The sequence below is a fragment of the Giraffa tippelskirchi genome, chromosome 2 (assembly GCF_054371585.1).
Source record: "Giraffa tippelskirchi isolate mGirTip1 chromosome 2, T2T-mGirTip1v1.2.pri, whole genome shotgun sequence".
NCBI lineage: Eukaryota > Metazoa > Chordata > Mammalia > Artiodactyla > Giraffidae > Giraffa > Giraffa tippelskirchi.
The window spans coordinates 211,146,336-211,168,688 of NC_137276.1; the positions used below are offsets into that span (position 1 = coordinate 211,146,336).

Here is a 22,353-nt window from a genome sequence, read left to right on the forward strand (position 1 = left end):
ACTAGACGGACCTTTGTTGGCAAAGTGGACTTCATCAAATCAGAGCAAAGATGGATGGCCTCCCTCAAGTAAAAAGAAACTCTGCCACCAGACAGTCTTTGAACTTGAGCTGCAACACTGAATCTTCCTAGCCTGCCAAACTTGGGGCATAAATTCCAGCATCAGTTCTTCCTGGATCTCTAGTCTTTCCACCCATGCTGCACATTTTGGACTTGCCAGTCTCAGTGATATCATCAAGAGAGAAAAATATCAAGTCCTAAGTCACAGTTTTCCTCATCCCCCACCAATAGAAACACTGACTAAACAACTCTCTATGAATCAAATGCCTTTGTGAAAATTATGGAACCCAGGAGAAAGGTTATAGCACACCATTGGAGGAAAAATAAAAGAGATAAACTGCATCAAAGCGGGCAAGAAAAGTACTTCATCCATATCACTTATCCCTCAAGACACCACAGCAAGGTGCTGAGAAGGATCCCTTGGTCTCACAGTGTCTGCTACAGAAGAAAGAGAGACCAAGGTGGATATCCAACTTTCTCACCTAAAAACTCCCCAAATCTGCAGAGGGAAACAGGCATCCAAATTTATGAAGCCCAAAGTTTTCTAAATAATTTGAATCTGAAGAGATCTACATAAAAATCACATTATAATCAAGTTATCAAAAGATAAAGCGAAAACCCTAAAAACAGCAAGAGAGAAGTGATTTATTAAATGCAAGGGAAATCCATGAGACCATTAGCAGACTTTTCAGAAGAAATGTTGCAGGTAAGGCAAGAGTGGAATGATACAGGCAAAGCACTGATAAAAAAAAAAAGAAAAGAAAAGAAACTGCCTACCTATGCCCATCAATACTGTCCTTCAGAAATAGAGGAGACATATGGACTTCCCTGGTGGTGCAGTGGGTAAGAACCCACCTGCCAATTCAGGGAACAGGAGTTCGACCCCTGGTCCAGGAAGATCCCACATACGTGGAGCAACTAAGACTGAGTGCCACAGCTACTGAGTCCACACACCACAACTACTGAAGCCCATGCGCCTAGAGCTCATGCTCTGCAACAAGAGAAGACACCACAGCAAGAAGCCCACACACTGCAATGAAAACCTAGTGCAGCCAAACATAAAATAAAATAAACATACAAACAAGAAACAGAGAAGAGATAAAGATCTTCCCAGATATACCAAAACCAAAACCAAGGGAGTTCATAACCGCAAGACCTGTCTTACAAGAAGTGGATTTGTGGGCCTACTTAACTGAGGGATCATACATAAATCTCTCAAAGCATACACATCCTATTTGTTGTTTCTCTGGAGAATGCTGACTAAAACAGGAGAGACTCAGCATTTTTATGCCACAACAGGACTGGAGATAACTTCATTTTGTTAATACTTGGGACAGGATTACTATTCCTTTTTTTAACAGAAAATGGTGCTGCTCCAAGTTCCATACAGAGTGTGTGCTTAAAACAGTTCCTAGAACTAGCTGTCTTAGCATGGTTTCTCCACAAATCAAAGCCCGGGGCAGAGACCTGTGTGCCACTAATTTATTTTTGAAGTAAGCTCAGGAAGTAGGAGTTAGGCAAAGGGATTATGAAAGAGAAGGAAACTAATACAAGGATGAACTATGGATTTGGCCAGCTCTCCAGGCAACTAGTATCCTTTCCTGCCAGATCATCTAACAAGTTTTATGAGCTGAATCATTTAGATATTGACTCCCAACGACTCTTGGCTAATAATGGCCCAACAGACTTGGAGTTTCCATACATTTGAATCTATACTGAGTCCTGAGTGTGTTCTTTGTAGCATCAGTAAGCCTTGGCACAGGAAACAAGAGATGAGAGGCTCTCAGTAAGTACCTGCATAAGGCTAGTGGAAACCTGTACACAACTATTGCTAGAGCAGTGGCTGCCGTTCACATGTGGGGCTGAGCTATTTTGAAGTGTTATACAAGAGGGGTCTCTACACAGATTGCAAGCTTCCAGAGACCTAAAAGGGAATCAACTAAAAACTGTTTGAAAATGGAAAGTTGGACTGAGAGGTATCATAGGAATAAGGAGGAAGATATTTAATCTTCATTTTATATCCTTTTGAATGATATGGCTATATTTCATCACATGAGTATGTTACTTTTTAAGTTAAATAGTAATAACAAATAGGCAAATAAAATATGATTCTTTTCATATTATCCCTTCAAAGTGTCTCACTTGCTCTACATTCAGAATCTGAATTGATACTTTTCTCCAAACCTCATTCCTTGCCCCTCACTTTTTTTAACGCCCTACACACGTCACATATAACACTGGGTATTTCTCAACTATGCCATGATATCTCTTATTTTCATACTTGACACATGTGATTTGGCCTCAGTAGAACACCTCTATCATCATTTCATTCAGATGATGATGATAATAACAGTAACAAGAATAATAACAACATTAAGAATATGGTTAATTTTTAATATGCCAAGCCAGGCAATTACATTTTTTAAATGTAATTACTGTATATTTTTCCAGCTACATTCCAGACAAAGTCTCTTCAAAGCCTTCTCATTGCCAAACTTGTCTAGTATTGATAACTTACTCTGAGACTCCATAAATTCCTTTGGAAATCCTCAGAAAAACGCATTTATTTCACTTTCTTATAATTAGTTCTTGTCTGTTTCTCTCACTAGTCTGTGAATGCTGATCTCCTTTAGAATAGAGATATAGATCTTGATTTGTCTAGCACATAGCACAATGTTAACCCTGAAAGCTGGATGCTTTATCAATGTCAGTTTCTAATTGTAATAATAATTTATAGCCATTTTGATATTAAATTATTTTACTTTTCAGAGTACTTAGAGTTTAAACTACTTTCTTTTCCTCCTTATGTTTGTATAGATGGGTCCTTTAATTCACTAACTACACCATTACAGTTTCCTTAATACTATGTAAACTCATTTTAATCAATATTTTCACTCCATTTATTTAATATGGATAATTCACAGAAGTATTCTTCACAATTGTTCTTGTGTTGACTCTCAGAATTCCCTTCATGACATTCTTCATTATGTTTGATACCAATATATAAGAACTTTAATTATATCCACATAATACCTAAAATGCATTCACTTTAGAATCTTATTTTGTAAGTATAAGTATTTTTCAATACTAAGAACAGCCTTGACATTTCAACAAATATTCTACTATCTCAGTGGGAATAAATCTCTACTTTACCAACTAGAACTATCTGAGTCAAAGTAATTTTCTATATATATCCCTTTATAAGTAATTACATCATTTTTACACCTCTCTATCAATATTAGAGAAAACACTTGAACTCTGATGCCTTAACATTACTCTAGGCATGAAACAGGAGAGAATGTAATATTGGAAGCTCTATTTAAACCCCTTTCAAAGAATTTTGGATCAGGTCTCACACTGTGTCTGAAAGTAGATATTTATAAATTGCTTTGAATTATACGACACCTTTCTTCTCCCAAGGAGCTTATTCTGATAGTATTTATACTGTGGCATTTCAAATAATTGATTTGTTTCAGCGTGCATGTCCAGAGGCCCCAAGGACATGGCCATGTTTTTCACAGACCTAATAAGCAAAATTAACTTGGGGCAAAAACCAATGAAGGTAAGCTAATGCAATCTAGAGTGGGGAACGAAGACTCAGCATGTTGTATGTAATTCATCTCATGGACTAGTTTTCTCTGTGCTGCAAAAAAATATTGAAGATATGTAAGTTATTGAATTTTCCATGTCCATCCCTGATCCTGTGCTAACTCAGTAACTGACAGTGGACAAGGAGTCACTTCACTTTTTGCAGCTACAATATATTTACTTAGTAGAAATTGTTATTGGTCAGTTGTGTTTTAACAGCGTTACCAGCCAGTTATTACAGTGACTGATGAGATCATACAATAAGCAAATTTAAATTCCTTATATGGTGAGAAATAGCTCATCAGTTCAGTTCAGTTCAGTCACTCAGTCATGTCCGACTCTTTGCAACCCCATGGACTGCAGCATGCCAGGCCTCCCTGTCCATCACCAACTCCTGGAGTTTACTCAAATTTGTGTCCATTGAGTTGGTAATGCCATCCAACCATCTCATCCTCTGTCGTCCCCTTCATCTCCTGCCTTCAGTCTTTTCCAGCATCAGGGTCTTTTCAAACATGCCAGCTCTTTGCATCAGGTGGCTCACATCTTAGTTCAAATCACAGCTCATATCTTCCTTAGTTTACAAAAGAGACCTCCTGCCACAGCTACACTAAAGGCTGCTGCTGCTCCTGCTGTCACTTCAGTCATAGGCTCACCATAATGCTACTTGACCCATGAAAATTCCTTGGATTCTCTAATAAACTTTTGTCTCAAGAGAACCTTATAACATGGCCTGAGTTGAGGCACTAATGATCAAAGATCTTATCTAACATAGCAGATTTTGGAAGGGAAAGTGGTGCTAAAAATTCCTGTTTTCAATAAGTACATTTCATAAGACATTGACACTGTTCCTTGAATTTACAGTTTAGCTTTTTCTATCCTCTTGACTGAATGTAACTAATCTATGGTTGTATTTGGCAAAAACTAGCCTAGTATGAAACATGCGTGCTCAGTCACTCAGCTGCGTCTGACTCTTCGCGACCCCATGACTGTAGCCTGCCAGTCTCCTCTGTCCATGGAGTTCTCCAGGCAAGCATACTGGAGTGGGTTGCCATTTCTTCCTCCAGGGGATCGTCCCAACCCAGGGATTGTATTGCATCTGTTGCATTGACAGGAGGGTTCTTTATCACTGTGCCACCTGGGAAGCCTGGTATGAAACACTGGAATCTTAAAAAAAGGCAAGCAGTTTTTAAAGTCACCAATTACATTGTTTCAATCCAAATATAGAGTCTATTTTTACCCTCAATAAAATATTTGTTTTAATTTTAAGTAGATGTCATACGTTCATTCATTTCCCAGAAGTACATTTTTTGGCATTATTGTATGGCCAAGCCATCAATGTTAGAATTATAGAAGAACTAAGTAATGGCATATCATATGTATATGCACATATATTTCCTACAGGTTATTGATGACTGAATTCCATTTGAAATGGAATGAAGTTAAAATTTAAGAATTTTCCACAGTTTGTTGTCATCCACACAGTCAAAGGCTTTGGCATAGTCAATAAAGCAGAAAGAGATGTTTTTTGGAACTCTCTTGCTTTTTTGATGATCCAACAGATGTTGACAATCTCTGGTTCCTCTGCCTTTTCTAAAACCAGCTTGAACATCTGGAAGTTCATGGTTCACGTACTGTTGAAGACTGGCTTGGAGAATTTTGAGCATTACTTTGCTAGCGTGTGAGATGAGTTCAATTGTGTGATAGTTTGGGCATTCTTTGGTATTGCCTTTCTTTGGGATTGGAATGAAGTTTTCCAAGTCCTGTGGCCACTGCTGAGTTTTCCAAATTTGCTGACATATTGAGTGCAGCACTTTCACAGCATCATCTTTTAGGATTTGAAATAGCTCAACTGGAACTCCATCACCTCCACTAGCTTTATTCGCAGTGATGCTTCCTAAGGCCCACTTGACTTCACATTCCAGGATGTCTGGCTCTAAGTGAGTGATAACACCATTGTGATTATCTGGGTCATGAAGATCTTTTTTGTATAGTTCTTCTGTGTATTCTTGCCATCTCTTCTTGATATCATCTGCTTCTGTTAGGTCCATACCATTTCTGTTCTTTATTGTGCCCAATTTGCATGAAATGTTCCCTTCGTATCTGTAATTTTCTTGAATAGATCTCTAGTTTTTCCCATTCAACTGTTTTCCTCTATTTTATTGAATATGTCAAAGCCTTGTACTGTGTGGATCACAACAAACTGTGGAAAATCTTAAAGAAATGGAAATACCAGACCACCTGACCTGCCTCCTGAGAAATCTGTATGCAGGTCAAGAAGCAACAGTTAGAAATGGACATGGAGCAACAGACTGATTCCAAATAGGGAAAGGAGTACTTCAAGGATGTATATTGTCACCCTGCTTATTTAACTTATATGCAAAGTACATCATGAGAAATTCTGGACTGGATGAAGCATAGGCTAAAATCAAGATTGCTGGGAGAAATATCAATAACCTCAGGTATGCAGAGGACACCATACTTATGGCAGAAAGTGAAGAAGACCTAAAGAGCCTCTTGATGAAAGTTAAAGAGGAGAGTGAAATAATTGGCTTAAAACTCAACATGCAGAAAACAAAGATCATGTCATCTGGTCCCATCACTTCATGGCAAATAGATGGGGAAACGGTGACAGACTTTATTTTGGGGGGCTCCAAAATCACTGCAGATGGTGACTGCACCCATGAAATTAAAAGATGCTTGCTCCTTGGAAGAAAAGTTATGACCAACCTAGACAGCATATTAAAAAGCAGAGACATTACACTGCCAACAAATGTCCATCTAGTCAAAGCTATGATTCTTCCAGTATTCATGTATGGATGTGAGAATTGGACTATAAAGAAAGCTGAGTGCCAAAGAATTGATGCTTTTGAACTGTGATGTTGGTAGAGACTCTTCAGAGTCCCATGGACAGGAAGGATATCAAACCAGTCAATCCTAATGGAAATCAGTCCTGAATATTCATTGGAAGGACTGATGCTGAAGCTGAAAGTCCAATACTTTGGCCACCTGATGCGAAGAACTGACTCATTGGAAAAGACCCTGATGCTGGGAAAGATTGAAGGCAGGAGGAGAAGGGGATGACAGAGGTTGAATGGCATCACCAACTCAAGGGACATGAGTTTGAGTAAACTCTGGGAGTTGGGAAGCCTAGCATGCTGCAGTCCTTGGGGTCACAAAGAGTTGGACATGACTGAGCGACGGAACTGAACTGAACTGAAGTTAAAATATGAACATAAAATGCTATCTACTATTCTTGGTGAAATCTTAGCATGAATAAAAAACAACAGAATTTAATAAAAGCTTTTTAACATAGTCATTGTCTATTAAAAGCCTTTTTAAACAAAGTTCATTTTTTTTCCCATTAGTTAACAGTTCTGTGGGACTTTGCCCTGAGCCAATGCTGCTGCTGCTAAGTCGCGTCAGTCGTGTCCGACTCTGTGCGACCCCATAGACGGCAGCCCACCAGGCTCCCCCGTCCCTGGGATTCTCCAGGCAAGAGTACTGGAGTGGGTTGCCATTTCCTTCTCCAGGGCATGAAAGTGAAAAGTGAAAGTGGAGTCGCTAAGTCGTGTCCGACTCAGTGACCCCATGGACTGCAGCCCGCCAGGCTCCTCCATTCATGGGATTTTCCAGGCTAGGCTTTAATCTCACATGTCTAGCAAATAAGGGTTTTCCTGGTAGTTCAGCAGTAAAGAATCCACTTGCAATGCAGGAGACACAGGGTATGTGGGCTCAATCCCTGGGTGGGAAAGATACTCTGGAGGAGGCATGGCAACGCCCTCCAGTATTCTTGCCTGGAGAAGCCCAAGGACAGAGGAGCCTGGTGGGCTATCGTCCATGGGATCACAAAAAACTGGACACGACTGCAGTTACTGAGCATGCACGCACACGTCTAGCAAATACCTGCCAGTGGAGGCAATAAATCTAAGTACATGGGTACATCAGTTTAGTTCAGCCCTAACTTCCACTTCTCATTTCTCTCTTGTCCTCAGGATCCCATGTGCCAAAATGAGCTCTGTCTGTTTCACAGCTCCATGTGCCTGAACTGGTTTCCAGAAATATTTTCTGTACGGAGGCTCTTTGCAAATGCATGGGTTCGAAAGAAACTGTCTACTTAATTCATTTCTTCCAAGTTTACTGTGTCCAGTTAAGAAGATAAAGATTTTGTAAGACTCTTCAAAATGTTCTGTTAACTGTTTTATTTTCTTTAACAACCTTCTAGCTTAATATATACATGCTAATAATTGTGGATTTTAAGAGAAGACAGTTACTTACCTGTGCACGTTTCTCCAGTGATGGTCAACTGCACAGGTGTAGACACCAAGTATATGAAGAGTTGAATTTAACCTTGCTTCTCTCCTACAATGGATAGAATAGGAAAAGAGACTTTAAGTAGGTGGAAGGTATATACAATAGCATTAAAAATATTGATCAATTGATACTTTCTAAATCTGAGGCCACCTGAAGCAGACTTTTATGTTTCGGGTGAGAACAGCATTTACAAAGTGATCAGTTTTACTTCTGCCTCCAGGAATAATGAAGTAGCAGGTCTAAGACTTACCATACTGCCTTAAGCAACTAAAAGAAACCAGCAAAACATTTTTAAAATGAATGGTTTTCAGACATTGGATGATAAGCAGTATAGAACAATGACCTCTAAAGAAAGGGGGAGAAAAAGGTGATCCTTGTGATTGTCCCACCTTGCTGTCAAGGGAACTTTCCATAATATAACAGAGGGAAAGAGAACTGAAAGAAAAACTTGTGGATATTTCTGAGTTGAAATTCAGACAAATTCAGAGTCCAGAGAGGCCAAGATGCCACTAACTTCTAGGGCAGAGAGACAGCTACAAAGAGAGAACTCCAGAGGTCTGCAGAAGGTTCCATTTGAGTCTTTGTCTTTAACATGAACATAATTTGAAAACGCAGAGTGACGAACTTCCTACCTCATGGGGCATTGGATCTCTATCCAATGTAGAAACGTATTATTTTAAGCTACACCTAGAAAGAATCAACTTGTTTCCAACTAACTTACTGCTTCCCTGAATAAAGTTCAAAAAAAAATTGAAAGAAATGCAAATACTTTAGCACATCACGTATAAAATTCACAATGTGACATCAAATCAGAAAAATACCAGGCATGTGAAGAAGCAAAAGAAAAATCTCTCTGAACAAACAGATGCAGAAATAAAACACGTGAAAGAATTAGTAGACAGGAATGTTAAAACAGTCACTATAAATATGCTCCATATGTCCAGGAAAGTGGATGAAATTGGACTTGATAAAGAGAGACATGGAATTTTTTTTTTAATTTTAAAAAATCAAAATCAAATGCCTAATTATAAAAAATGCAGCAAAATAGACATTTTTTGGGAATATTTACCAAAATACAAAATATTTGGGGCCATAAAACATGTCTTGATGAACATAAAAGTTTTTGAAACATTAGAAGCATGTCGTCTGACCACAGTTAAACTAGAAATCAATAACAGAAAAATATATGGAAAGTCCACAAGTATTTTTAAACAAAACAACATGCATGTAAATAATTGCTGAGTCAAAGAAGAAATTATAAAGGAAATGAGAAAATACATGAACTAAATAAAATGAAAACACAATATATCAGAATATGTGGGAAGCAAGTGAAACCATTAATAAAGGGATATTTATAGCTTTAAATGCTTATATAAGAAAAACAGAAAAGTAAAAAATCAATATACTAAACTTTCACAATAAGACATTAGAAAAAGAAGAGTGAATAATATTCAAATAAGCAAAAGAAAGAAAAGAGCATAAATCAATAAAAGAATAAAGTGTATCTATATAGAGTGAGAGAGAGAAAAGAGAGAGAAAGGTACCAAGAGACAGAGACACAGAGACTGAGAGTACAAAGAGAGACAGGGAGAGAAACAGAGTGAAAGAAACAGAGAGAAAATCAATAAAACAAAAAGCGATTGAGAAATCAATAAAACTGGCAAACTTCTAACCAGAAAAAAAAGGAACATAGATACATTGCCAATATAAAGGAAAGCAGGAAACTCACTATAGATGCTACAGACATTAAAAGAATAATAAAGTAGAGATGTATGGCAGAAACAAACACAATATTGCAAACCAATTATCCTTCAATTAAAAATAAGCAAATTTTAAAAAGGAATAATAAAGGATAGTATGAAAATTTGCATTGCAATTGTTTCACAACTTTGATGAACAAATTTCTTAAAACAATAAATCTACTAAAGCTCATTCAAGAGAAAATAGACAACCTGAATTGCTCTATATCTAATTTAAAATTAAATTTGTACTTAACAACTTTCACCAAAATTAAACTCTTGGCATATGTAAGAACTCACTGGTGAATTCTACCAAACATTTAAAGGAAAACAACATCAATTAATACTTCTGTTCATTCTGAGGCCAAAAACAGACAAGAGATTACAAGAGAGAGAAAGAATAAGAGAAGTGGGGAGGGGAAAGGAATAGAGAGAAGGAAGAAACCTAGATAACAACGACCCTCATGAACACAGATGAAAAATTCTTAACTTAATTTTAGAAAATGGAATTCAACAATACGGCCAAGTGGGCTTTATCTCAGAAATGAAAGTTTTATTTAGCATTTGAAACTCAAGCGATTACAACTCACCATAACACTCCAGTCAATAGAAATATCATATAATATTCTCAGTAAATGCAAAAGAATGATAAAATTCAACAGCCATTCATAATGTTAAAACTCAGTAAACTAGGAATAGGGCTTCCCAGGTGGCACAGTAGTAAAGAATCTCCCTGCCAATGCAGGAGACACAAGAGATGTGGGCTCGATCCCCGGGTCAGGAATATCCCCTGGAGTAGGAAATGGCAACCCACTTCAGTATTCTTCCCTGGAAAATGCCATGCACAGAGGAATCTGGCAGGCTCCAGTCCATAAGGTCACAGAGAGTCAGACACACACACAAACACACACAGAATAGAAGTTGCAGTAGATTAAATAATTGTCTCCTAATCACCGGAATGTGTGAACATCACCTTACATGACAGGAGGACTTTGCAGATATGACCTTTAAATGAGACTATCTTGGATTACCTGGAGGTGACAAATGCAATTATAAGTGAATCCTAGTGTTCACTGCTGCACTATTTACAATAGCCATAACATGAAAATAACCTAAATGTCCTTTGATAGAGGAATAAAGATATACAAACATACAATGGAATATCATTCAGCCATTAAAAAAATGAAATAATTCTATTTGCAGCAACATGAATGGACCTAGAGATTGTGATACTTAGTGAAGTAAGTCAGACAGAGAAAGACACATATCATGATATCACTTCTATGCAGAATCTAAAAGATGGTACAGATGAACTTATTTACAAATAAAGATGACAGATGTAAAAAACAAACATGGTTACCAAGAAGGGGAGGGATAGACTGGGAGATTGGGATTGACATATACATGCTACTATGTATAAAATAGATAAATAATAACTTACTGTGTAGCACAGGGAACTCTATGCAATACTCTGTAATGACCTGTATGGGAAGAGTGTAAGAAAGAGTGGATATATGTATATGTAAAACCAATTCACTTTGCTGTACAGCAGAAACTAGCACAACATTGTATATCAACTGTACTCCAATAAAAATTAATTTAAAAAAGACAAACATCAATACAAGAGAAAGGAGTGGGGAGGTCTCTAGAAGAGAAGTTTTCTGATGAAAGAAGATCTGAAGATAGTATGTTACAGGCTTTGGAAATGGAGGAAACAACTGTGAGCCAAAGAATGCACAGTACAGCTCCAGGAGCTGGGGAAGGTAAGAAAATGGATTATGTCGTGGAGCCTCAAGACACTGATGGCAGACACCTTGGTTTTGGCCCAGTGTAACTGATTTCAATCTTCTGGACCCCATAACTATAAAAGAATACATCTGTATTATATAAGCTACTGAGTTTGTGACAATTTGTTATAGGAGCCATAAGAAACTAAGACCGAAAAGAACTTCCTAAATTTGATAAAGGGCATCTAAGAAAATCAACAGCTAATATCATATTTAATGACGGAAGACTGAATGCTTTTCTCTTAAGACTGCAAACAAGGCAAGAATGCTCACTTCTGTGCAATGTTTTATTACTGACACTAGTCAGTTCAATAAAGCACAAGAAAGATGCCAAAAGTTTAATGATAGAAAAAGAAGTAATACTATTTACAGAGCTATTACAACTAATGTGTAAAGTTTGCAAAATCACATTACTCAACCTCAACATTAAAAATGTAAAATATATGGCAAAAAAAACCCTCAGCAAATAAAATGGAAGAAATAATGTCATTTACAAGAGCATCAAAAATATTAAATTCTTACAAATAAATTTAACAAATGAAGACTATATGCTAAAATTTACACAATATTGCTTACAGAATTAAAGAAGGCAAATAGAGAGATATAGCATGTTCAGAATCAAAATATCCAACATTATTAAAATACAAATTCTTCCAAGATTGACCTGTTGATCAAAGGTTGGCAAACTTTTTCTGTAAAGAGCCAAATAGAAAATACTTTAGGCTTTGCAAGTCAAATAACGATACCTGTTACATATTCTTTGTTTCTTTGCTTGTTTGTTACAAGTCTTTAAAAATGTGAAAAAATTCTTAGCTTGAGGGCAGTAGAAAAAACAGATTGTGATCTGGATTTGATACATGAATTACTGTTTGCAGACTCCTGCAATGAATGCAAATGAAAATCCCAACAGGATGTTATAATAGGAATATATGGGAATACAAAAGTCCTAATATAGCTAAAGTTTGAAAAAAAAAAAAAAAAAGGTTGTAAAACAAACTACCTGATTTGAAGACTTATTTTTAATCCCCAATAATCAAGTTAGTGTGGGATTAATATAAAGCTAGATATACAGATGGTTGGAACTGTAAAGGAAGTCCTCAAAAAGATTTATGCATACATGGTCAATTGATTTTGACAAGGATGACAAAACAATTACACAGAAAATTGATCATCTTTCTACAAATAGTGCTAAACAATTTGGATTATTCATTTGGAATAAGAAAGTAAAACCATCAGTTCTTATCTCAGGAAAAATATTTAGGGGTAACTTGGATTATGCAAAGATTACTAAATAGAGCACAAAAACCATAAAATATCAATAAAACATTAGATTTCATAAAAACATAATATGTTATTGACAAACATAATATAAGACACTATTAAGAAAAGGGAAGAACAACCCACTAACAAGAAAAATATTTTTGCAAAACATATATCCAACAAAAAACTTTCATGTAGAACAAGAATTATCAAAACAAGGCCCCTGGGCTAGGTCTGAGCTGCCATCTGTTTCTGTAAATAAAATTTTATTAAGACACAGTCAGGCTTACCCATTTGTGTCTTATATGTGGCTGTTCTCATGATACAAGGCTAGGTTTAATAGTTGCGACAGAAATCTTGTGGTCCATAATGCCTCAGATATTCACTCTAGCCCTTTAGAGAAAAAGTCTATCAATCCCTGATCTTTAATATACAAAGGATTTGTGTGTCATAACATTAAGACAAACAATCTAATTTTCAAAAATGAGCAAAAGATTTGAACAAACACTTCACAAATGAAAATGTATGGATAGCCAATAAACATGAAAAGCTGCTCAACACCATTAGCAGAGAAATGCAGAAAACACCACGGTAAGATACCACTATATAACCACTAAAACAGCTAAATTAAAGACTGATCATACCAGTCAAGTAAGGGTAGAGGAAGTAAATGGAATCCTCAAGCATTGCTGGTAGGAATGTAAGATGGTACCATCACTTTTGATAATTTAATACATTCTTAAATACGCAAACATGCACATGCTATAGAACTCAGTCATTCTTCTCTTAGGAATGAAATAATAGGTTATGCAAAGTATACTCCTGCGTGCTCCTAAGTTTTCTATGTTATAGTTCCAAACTGAAAGTGATACAATGTCTATCAGCAGCTGAATGGATAGACACATTGTGGTATGTACATTGAATGGACTACTAGTCAGCATGATACAGGCAACCCAATTATGAAATTAAGAAAAAAAATTTTCAAAAACGAGCAAATGGATGAATCTCATAATATTTACTCTGAGTGAAAGAAGTTACATAATAAAAGAGTACATATCATATTGTATGATTTTTATGTAAAATTTTAGAAAATGGAAAATAATATAAATGACAGAAAGATGAAAGGATACATGGGAGGGGGAGAATAAATAAGGGGAAGATTACAAAGGTGGATAAAGAACTTTTGAGTTCTTTTCTTTCTTTTTAATTTTTTTGGGGGTATAGTTAATTTACAATTTTGTGTTAGTTTCAGGTGTACAACAAGATGAATCTGTTAATCAATACATATATATATATCTCCACTCTTCTTTTAGATTCTTTTCCTATATAGGCCATTGCAAAGTATTGAGTAGAGAACGCTGTGCCATACAGTAGTTTCTTATTAGTTAATCTATTTTATCTACAATAGTATGTATATATCAGTCTTCTAGTTTATTCCTTCCCCACCTTTTCCCCCTGGCAAAGGAAATGGCAACCCACTCCAGTATTCTTGCCTGGGAAATCCCATGGACAGTGGAGCCTGGCGGGCTACAGTCCATGGGGGTCTCAAAGAGTCGGACACGACTTAATAACTAAACAGCACCTTACCCCCTGGTAATCTCCGGTAACAAACCATAAGTTTGTATTCTACATGTGTAAATCTATTTCTCTTTTGGAGATAAATTCATTTGTATCCTTTTTTTAGGCTCCACATGTAAGTGATATCATATATTTGTCTTTGTCTGACTTATTTAATTCAGTATCACAATCTATAGGTCCACACATGTTGCTGCAAATGGCATTTTTTCATTTTTTATAGCTAATATTCCATTGCGTATATGTACTACTTCTTCTCTATCCATTCCTCTGTTGATGGACGTTCAGGACTCTTTGCTATCCTGGCTAATTGTAAATAGTGACTCAATGAACATTGGGGTGCCTTTATCTTTTTGAATTACGGCTTTCTCCAGATACATGCCCAGGAGTGAGATTACAAGGTCATATGGTGGCTCTCCTTTCAGTTTTTTAAGGAATCTCCATATTGTTCTCCTGTATTGTTCTCCTGTATGGGCTGTATCAATTTACATTCCCAGCAACAGTGAGAGAGGGCTCCCTTGCCTCCACACCTTCTCCAGCATGTATTGTTTGTAGATTTTTTTGATAATGGTCATTCTGACTGGTGTGAGGTGATCCCTCTCTGTAGTTTTGCTTTTCGTTTCTCTAGTAATTAGTTATGTTGAGCATCTTTTCATGTGTTTTTAGCCATCTGTCCTGGGTGGCGTTGGTGGTAAAGAAACTGCCTGGCAGTGCAAGAGACCAGGGTTTGATTTCCTGGGTTAGGAAGATGCCCTGGAGGAGGGCATGACAACCCACTCCAGTATTCTTGCCTGGAGAATCCCCACGGACAGAGGAGCCTGGCGGGCTACAGCCCATGGGATTGAAGAGTTGGACATGACTGAGCAATTGAGCACAGCATGTGCTCATTTGGAGAAATGTCTATTTAAATCTTCCAACCATTTTTTGATTGGGTTGGGTTTTTTTTTAGACATTGAGCTTCATGAGTTCTTTTTGATGGAAATATTTGTTATCCTGATTGTTGTTGTAATGGTTCCGTGATAGTACACATATGTTAAAACTCATCAAATTTTATACTTTAAAATGACACTTTGTTGTACATAAATTTTATCTCAAAGTTTTACAAAAAGGGAACCTTTTCTTGAATAATATTTCCATAGCCACAATTTCTCCAACATAGACATCATTCCCAGAGTGTTACTTGTAAGGGAAAAATAATTACAGTGACATTCAGTCTAGTTACTAAAATTGTCTGAGAAGCAGAAGCCTTGGCATTGACTGGGAGTTTGTCAGAAAGAAACCAAATCCTTTTGCTAGCTCAGTGACCACCACAAAACTTTTGATCAGAATATAAATTTTGGAAAGGTCTCTAGACAACTCACATGCATGTTAAAGTTTGAGCAACACTGTTCAAGAGACAACAGCTTTGGCTTAAATGAAAAGTGAAAATCCATACAAATACCTCTTATTAGAGATGTTATTTTAAAGTTTAATTTATCATGCCCTGGGTATTACTAGACAATAATAAAATGCTCTTTCATTCTGATTTCAAAGTTCCTTATCATTGTCTACATCTTTTTTTTTTTAACCAGGGTTTCATGCATTGGAAAAGGAAATGGCAATCCACTCCAGTGTTCTTGCCTGGAGAATCCCAGGGATGGGGGAGCCTGGTGGGCTGCCATCTGTGGGGTCGCACAGAGTCAGACACGACTGAAGTGACGCAGCAGCAGCAGCAGCTATCACTTTTCGTAAGTGTATTTTCCTCTATTATCTCGCCCACTTTATAATCTTTCCAAACATAAGCATCTGTGCTCATATTCTCCTCTGTGTGTGTGTGTGTGTGTGTGTGTGTGTGTGTGTGTGTTCAGTCACTCAGTCATGTCCAACTCTTTGCAGTCCTTTGGACTGTAGCTCGCCAGGCTTCTCTGTCCATGGGATATTTTAGGCAAGGTACTAGAGTGGATTGCCATTTCCTCCTCCAGGGGATCTTCCCAACCCAGCGATCATACCCACATCTCCTGCATCTCCTGCATTGCAGGCAGATAGGGAATGCTAATTGTCTATAATTGCTTTAATATCATATTGGGCACCCTTGCCTCTATTCCTATCTAGGATTTCTGTGCACTGTGGTGGTTTCAGAGAGTTAGTCATCTAATGAGTCAAAATCTCTAAAATTAACTCCAGAAATTATTGACAGAAATAAATGAAGAGAAAAAAGCCTCAACCTTGTAAACAACCATCCATTTAATTCTTTTTAAAGAAACTTTCGGTAAAAAGAATACGACTCAAAGAAATGAGCTAGAAATGAAGATTTGAAAAGAAATGCATAATAGAATCCAAGAGAATTGAAAAAAGGCTGCACATCAGGGAAAATAGCACCTTATTTTATACAACTTTTTGTACATTTTACTGTACATTATTTACTGTATACATTCATTATTTCATTTAATCTTTTCTAAGAATGGATGAGATAAGAAGTCAAATGCTATTATTTCCATTTTTCAAATAGTTGTGTAATTTGTCCAGCCTCAGTCAGCTGAGGATTCAAATTCAGTTGTTTTGAGTTTAGTGTTCCCTCTATCAGCCTACATCATGTGTATGAAATGTTTGCTCAAGATCTCTTGCAAGCTTCATATCAGAGTATTTTGTTAAAGACTAAATGTCCCGAGGCATTTGCTCTCGTAATGAGCCAAAATCTGTAAGAGTTTGATGTTCAAATCAAAATTGCCTTTACGTTATAAAAGCATATAAACACACCTTTATCTCCAAAAGTTTATTGCCTTTTTACCTAAAATGAAATAGCAAACAGAGCTAAATTTCGTTTGGTTCAAAAAATACAACTGGGTAAGAAGGTTTCTTTTTTTTAGTCTGGAGAGATTTTTTTCCATTAAGTAGTTAATTCTAGTGAGCTTCAGATGTCATCTTTTAAAAGGCACTGTTCTCAGAAGTATTTCTACTAACTAAAGAAATCTCCCCTCTTTTGGTAAATATATTTCTACTACCTTTTGTCCTGGAGTTAACCAGCTTTTGTACTTTTTTTTTTTTTCTTAAATGATGGTTCTCCTTGATTCCTTTTTAAAGGGCTTGACAGAAATAGATAAAAATGACACCTGGAAAAGAACATTTCTGCTCTTGAGAGTCATCAAATTTCAAATTTAAACTTGGGAAAGTATCTGAAGAAAAGCCAAAACAAGTACAGACCAAGCACCAAGAGAAATGTCTCCCTCCTTCTCTTTCTTTTTAACTTGTGGTGGTAGGGGGGGAAGATTATCTTGTTTTGTTTTGTTTTATATTTGGTCAACTGGCACAGAGCACAGTAACTTGAGATTTTTTTTTCCCCTTTCACATTTCAGTTGCTTTTAGATGTGTCCTAAATTAGCTTTTCTTTAAGTTGCAGGGAGTTGGCCTCCACTCCCTAAACAGAACAACGGTTCCCCTCGGGTGAGAGTGCCAGCTACATATATTATCAGTCCTGTTCCCAGCAGGAACATTCCAATGCCTGCTTAGAAAAATTAGTCAAATGGATTCTTAGATTGGAGAGGGGGTGGCTAGTTTCAGTTATCGTCTTTAATTTGTGAGAAAATTGAACTGTTTCTTTCTTTTCATGTTCCTCAGTCACTCTTTTAGAATTTTGTAGATGCTTCACCTTTTTCTCATTACAGTCAAGAAAAAGTCCATCTTTGGAATGCCCCCAAAATTAAGGGCACATCATTTAGCCTGTTAATGCTTCTTAGTTGGCCCAATTCCACTTTGGCTAATTACATTCTGTTCCAAAAAAAAAGAAAACTCTTTGCATTTGGAGATGAAAAACATTGTTTTTCCAACCTCTTCTGAGCTAAAGCTCACCCCTCAAAAGCCCAGCATGAATCCATCTGAAGTTGCCCAAGGACAAAGGCCTAGAGTGTGGGAGAATTCAAAAAAAGACAGCCATTCCCAGAGAACATAGTGGCCATCCTTGTACCTACCCCACAATCAGTATACGATGAAAAATACATGATTATCTTTACTTTCCAATGGATAGTAATGACATACTTAAGGATCCACACCAAATATCATCCAAGAAAAGTATGAATTCCCTGGAAACAGACTTTTGGAAAATGAAAAGCATCACAAAGTAATCCAAAAAGTCAAAGTCCAAGTACTGTAGTTTCTAACCTCTTCTTTGACACTACATGTTGCAAGCTCCAAATGTGTCTAGCATGCCTTAGGATACTCACTGAAATACAGACTTCTTCCCATGATGTTTCTTTTTTCTTCTTTTGCTACAATGTTTATAACAAGGGCTCTTCACTCTTATTTCAGTTGCGTGAAACAATGTGACATCCTCTTGTTATTTTAGTTTTATTTCAGAAGTTACTAAAACAGCTTGTCTCTGCAAGATTTCCTTGACGTTAAGGCACAGAAAAGTGCCTTAGGCTGTGCTGACTCCACATTTACACATTTTTCTTCTGATGAAATATTTGTTTGCTTTAAAACCAAATGATGTAACTAGAACAATATAGAATTATACTAATTATGGCCTAAGTTGACAGATTTAGATGGAATCATACTTTATGTCTCTTCTTGTAGTATATATAGTCATTATCTATCAAGTATTCACAAGTAGATTGAAAATTTTCATACCAATTGTCAAAACTTCAAACCAATCACTTAAAAAAAAAAAGTAAGCTTCAAATGGCTTACAGGTTTATTTTGGATAGCACCAATAGGAAGCGATCTGTGAAAATATACCTTTTTTCGGTCTTTGTGACTAGAGAGTTCCCATGATTAAGCATTTTTGGAGGGTACCGCTTAACTCTAAAATTTACAGGCTAAAAATTGGTTCATGGGAGGTTTGTCATTGGTGCCACACTTTTACATGTTCTATTACAAGTTTTGCATAACTGTAAAATGGCTCTCATATCTGTTTCATAGTTAGTGTTAGTCGCTCAGTTGCATAAGACTTTGTGACCCCATGGACTATAGTCCGCCAGGCTACTCCATCCATGGGATTTTCCAGGCAAGGATACTGGAGTGGGTTGCCATTTCCTTCTCCAGGGGATCTTCTGACCCATGGCTGGAACCCAGATCTCCTGCATTGCAGGTAGACTCTTTACCATCTGAGCCACTGGGGAAGCCCTTATCTGTTTCATAAATAGCCTTAAGAGAAAGAGATGAATCACAATAGAGTGGATGTTTTCCCCCACGTGTCAGTGTAGAGAAGGTCTTAGAGAATATATTTGCATGTGATGATGAAGAGGAGGAAGAGGAGAGACACTGGGAAATCTTTGAATTTTCAGTTAACATTAAACTTTCTTATATAGAAAAAAAAAAAAAAGAAGAAAGTTGCCAAAAAAAACTTCCTTAAGCTCAATGAGCAGGCAGAAAAGTAGTAGAAGAAGATCAATTTATGAAAAACTTACTAATTATATGTGAATCATAAACTGCTCCTAGAAAATGGCAGCTAAAGAAGAGGGTTTATTTTTATTGTTTTGCCTCTGTACATAAGTCCTTGACTCTGACAGGTCCTAAATTGATACCTGAGGAAAAAAGTGAACCAAGTTAGGTATGTTCATAGAAAGGCATTGACCATAAATAAATGATGAGCTTATTTATATTTAAGGATGAAAATTTTAGATAACTTTGCTGGAAAATGTGAGTATATTTGAAAAATACAGCTAAATACTTGGAGAATATGGACTGAGTAAAAGTCAAGTTTTAAAATGTTGAACTTAGATATCATTCTTATGTTGAAGGAAATAGAATTAATAAAAGAAAGAAACATTTTTCTAAGTGTGTAGTAAATCTGTGATATTCTTGACTCCAAGAAATAAAAAATATTCTATGCTCTGGATAGGTGTGAATTATTATGTTAAAGATACAATGCAAGCAACAGAGGTTAATAAAATGTTTGTGAAATTCAGTTGTGGTATTAAGCTTTTAATATCTTTATTGTAAAAATCAGTTAACATGCTCAGCTAGAATATCTGAGTTCTTTTCCTAAAAAAAAAAATTATTAAAAAAAAAATAAGATGCAACCTAGGATGACTTTATTCTGAGGATTCTCCTGCCTCTAACTATGGAACAAGGTTCTAATAATAATGGAAGAACTGAAGAACACTACAGGTGTTGAAATATAAAGAAATCAAATATACTGAAAATCAGAAATTCTAAGATTGTAGAGCCCACTGAATTTTTTATTACTCTCTTTTACCACTAGTAGGTTCGGAGGCCACCTGCCAGTCAGTAGTCAGAGGAAAAATTTCAGAAAAAGCAGGTACTTATGTGCATGAAATTCAATTATTGCTTGGGGAGATAAGTGTAATTTATATTCATATGTGGTACAATCTAATTACCTAGAAAGTAATAGTGTCGTCTTGAAAATATTGAAAGAAAGGCATAAAATAAAAAGCTCAGGGAAGTCTCAATGAATAGCTTGATGGGAAAGAAAAATAAGAGTCTGAACTAAAACTTCATAACCTGTATGAATGTTTAGGCACTTTTTGAACTTGAAAGAATCCCAGACACCTCACAGTCATGTTTTCTTTTATAATCTTGGCTACTATCCAAGTTATAAAATGTCAAAACTCTCTCAGTATCTCCTTAAATGTTTAAGCTTCTAAGAATACACAAAATGATAGCCAGATAGAAATGTAATATAAAAGTTAACTCCCTCTAAAGGACCAGAATCTATATAAATTTATCCTTAACATTTTCTGTTACCCATACTTACATACATACATACACTTCACTTTGAATGTCACTATATATAACAGAATGAATGTCTAGTAAGACTAAATCGACGTAGCACTCTTAGTGATGTTCTCAGTTATTTTGACCAAGAAGTAGCTTTTTTTTCCCTCTCATAATGTTTGAAATTTTAACATACACTGATTTTTTTCTGTCAAAAAAAAAACTTCAACATGTAATAACTGTGAAAGAAGCTGCAGGCTATTTGGTGGTTTTTTCAGCCACATGTGACTCACAAAAATGATATAATTTTGACAGAAGCAATAACTCAAAGGGTACAAAAGGAATTTATAGTGCTAGTGACCTCTGCTGCTGGATGAGTACAGAAATTTAGGAATTAAAATGCCAAAATTCTTCAACAGTGTCATAATCACCCTATTCTTAATTTCACTTACTCAATTTTAACTATATTAGATAATTTAACATAATAATGAATGGAATTTAATACGATAACAAATGGAAATTTAATAATGCCATTTTGGACATACTTTCATGAATGATGCAATTATTCTAAAATCTAACTGTACAGCAAATGATATTCTTGCATGAATATTAGCATGAGTATTTTGGCCTCAATTTTAACAGTAGCTCAGTTCGTAAAGAATCTGCCTGCAATCCAGGAGACCCGAGATCAATCCCTGGGTCAGGAAGATTCCTGGGGGAAGGGAATGGCAACTTATTTCAGTATCATGACTGGAGAATTCCATGGACAGAGGAGTCTGGTGGGCTACAGTCCATGGGGTCGCGAAGAGTCAGACACAACTGAGTGAGTAACACTTTCATGTTCAATAGCTGCAGCAAACTTTTCCAATCTAAAAAATTTTTAATTGAGAATGTCTTCATAAATGTTCAAAAAGTTGGATATCTTGGACACTTCCTGGAAGCAAAACACAAAGTGTCCAAATGCAATCTTTCTCATCTATATGCAGCAGGGTTTGAATGTAACAAACTTGTTTAGCTTTATATTGATGAAAGACATGGGTATAACTATTCTTATTAGGGCTCTATCATTCTACCTGCTTGACATATAGCATCCTAGGCCAACCCTCCGATTATGGAGAATCTGTAATGGAAAATTTATAAAGCAATCCCTGATGTTCACGTGGGTTGATGTGATTCAACTGTTTCTGGCTTATAAAACTCGAGAGAGATCATAATGAGAAGATGAGGGTAGAAAGTCAGGAAGAACTCATATATATACAAGGATAGTGAATTGGCAGACTACAACATTGATATTTTAGGCAAAGCAATAACTTGGAAGAATGTATAGACAAGAGAGTAAAAGGTGTAGTCAAATGACAAGCTCAAGCAGAAAAAAATATTAAG

The 22,353-nt window shown here is 36.3% G+C and overlaps 1 protein-coding gene across 6 annotated transcripts in view; it reads right to left on the bottom strand.

The window, feature by feature from the left end:
• Nucleotides 1-22,353, bottom strand: part of LOC145539140 (uncharacterized) — a 526,738-nt gene that overhangs the window by 280,678 nt on the left and 223,707 nt on the right. For 3 of the 6 annotated variants that reach the window (XR_014077596.1, XR_014077599.1, XM_081572668.1), the window contains one exon: nucleotides 7,923-8,006. Coding sequence is in view for 1 of the 6 variants with exons in the window: in XM_081572668.1 (XP_081428794.1) it covers nucleotides 7,923-8,006 (84 nt within the window). In the remaining 5 variants the exon portion in view is untranslated. Of the gene's footprint in view, nucleotides 1-7,918; nucleotides 8,007-11,138; nucleotides 11,179-22,353 lie in introns of all 6 variants that reach the window. The other 3 variants (XR_014077601.1, XR_014077602.1, XR_014077598.1) reach the window with 2 other exon arrangements.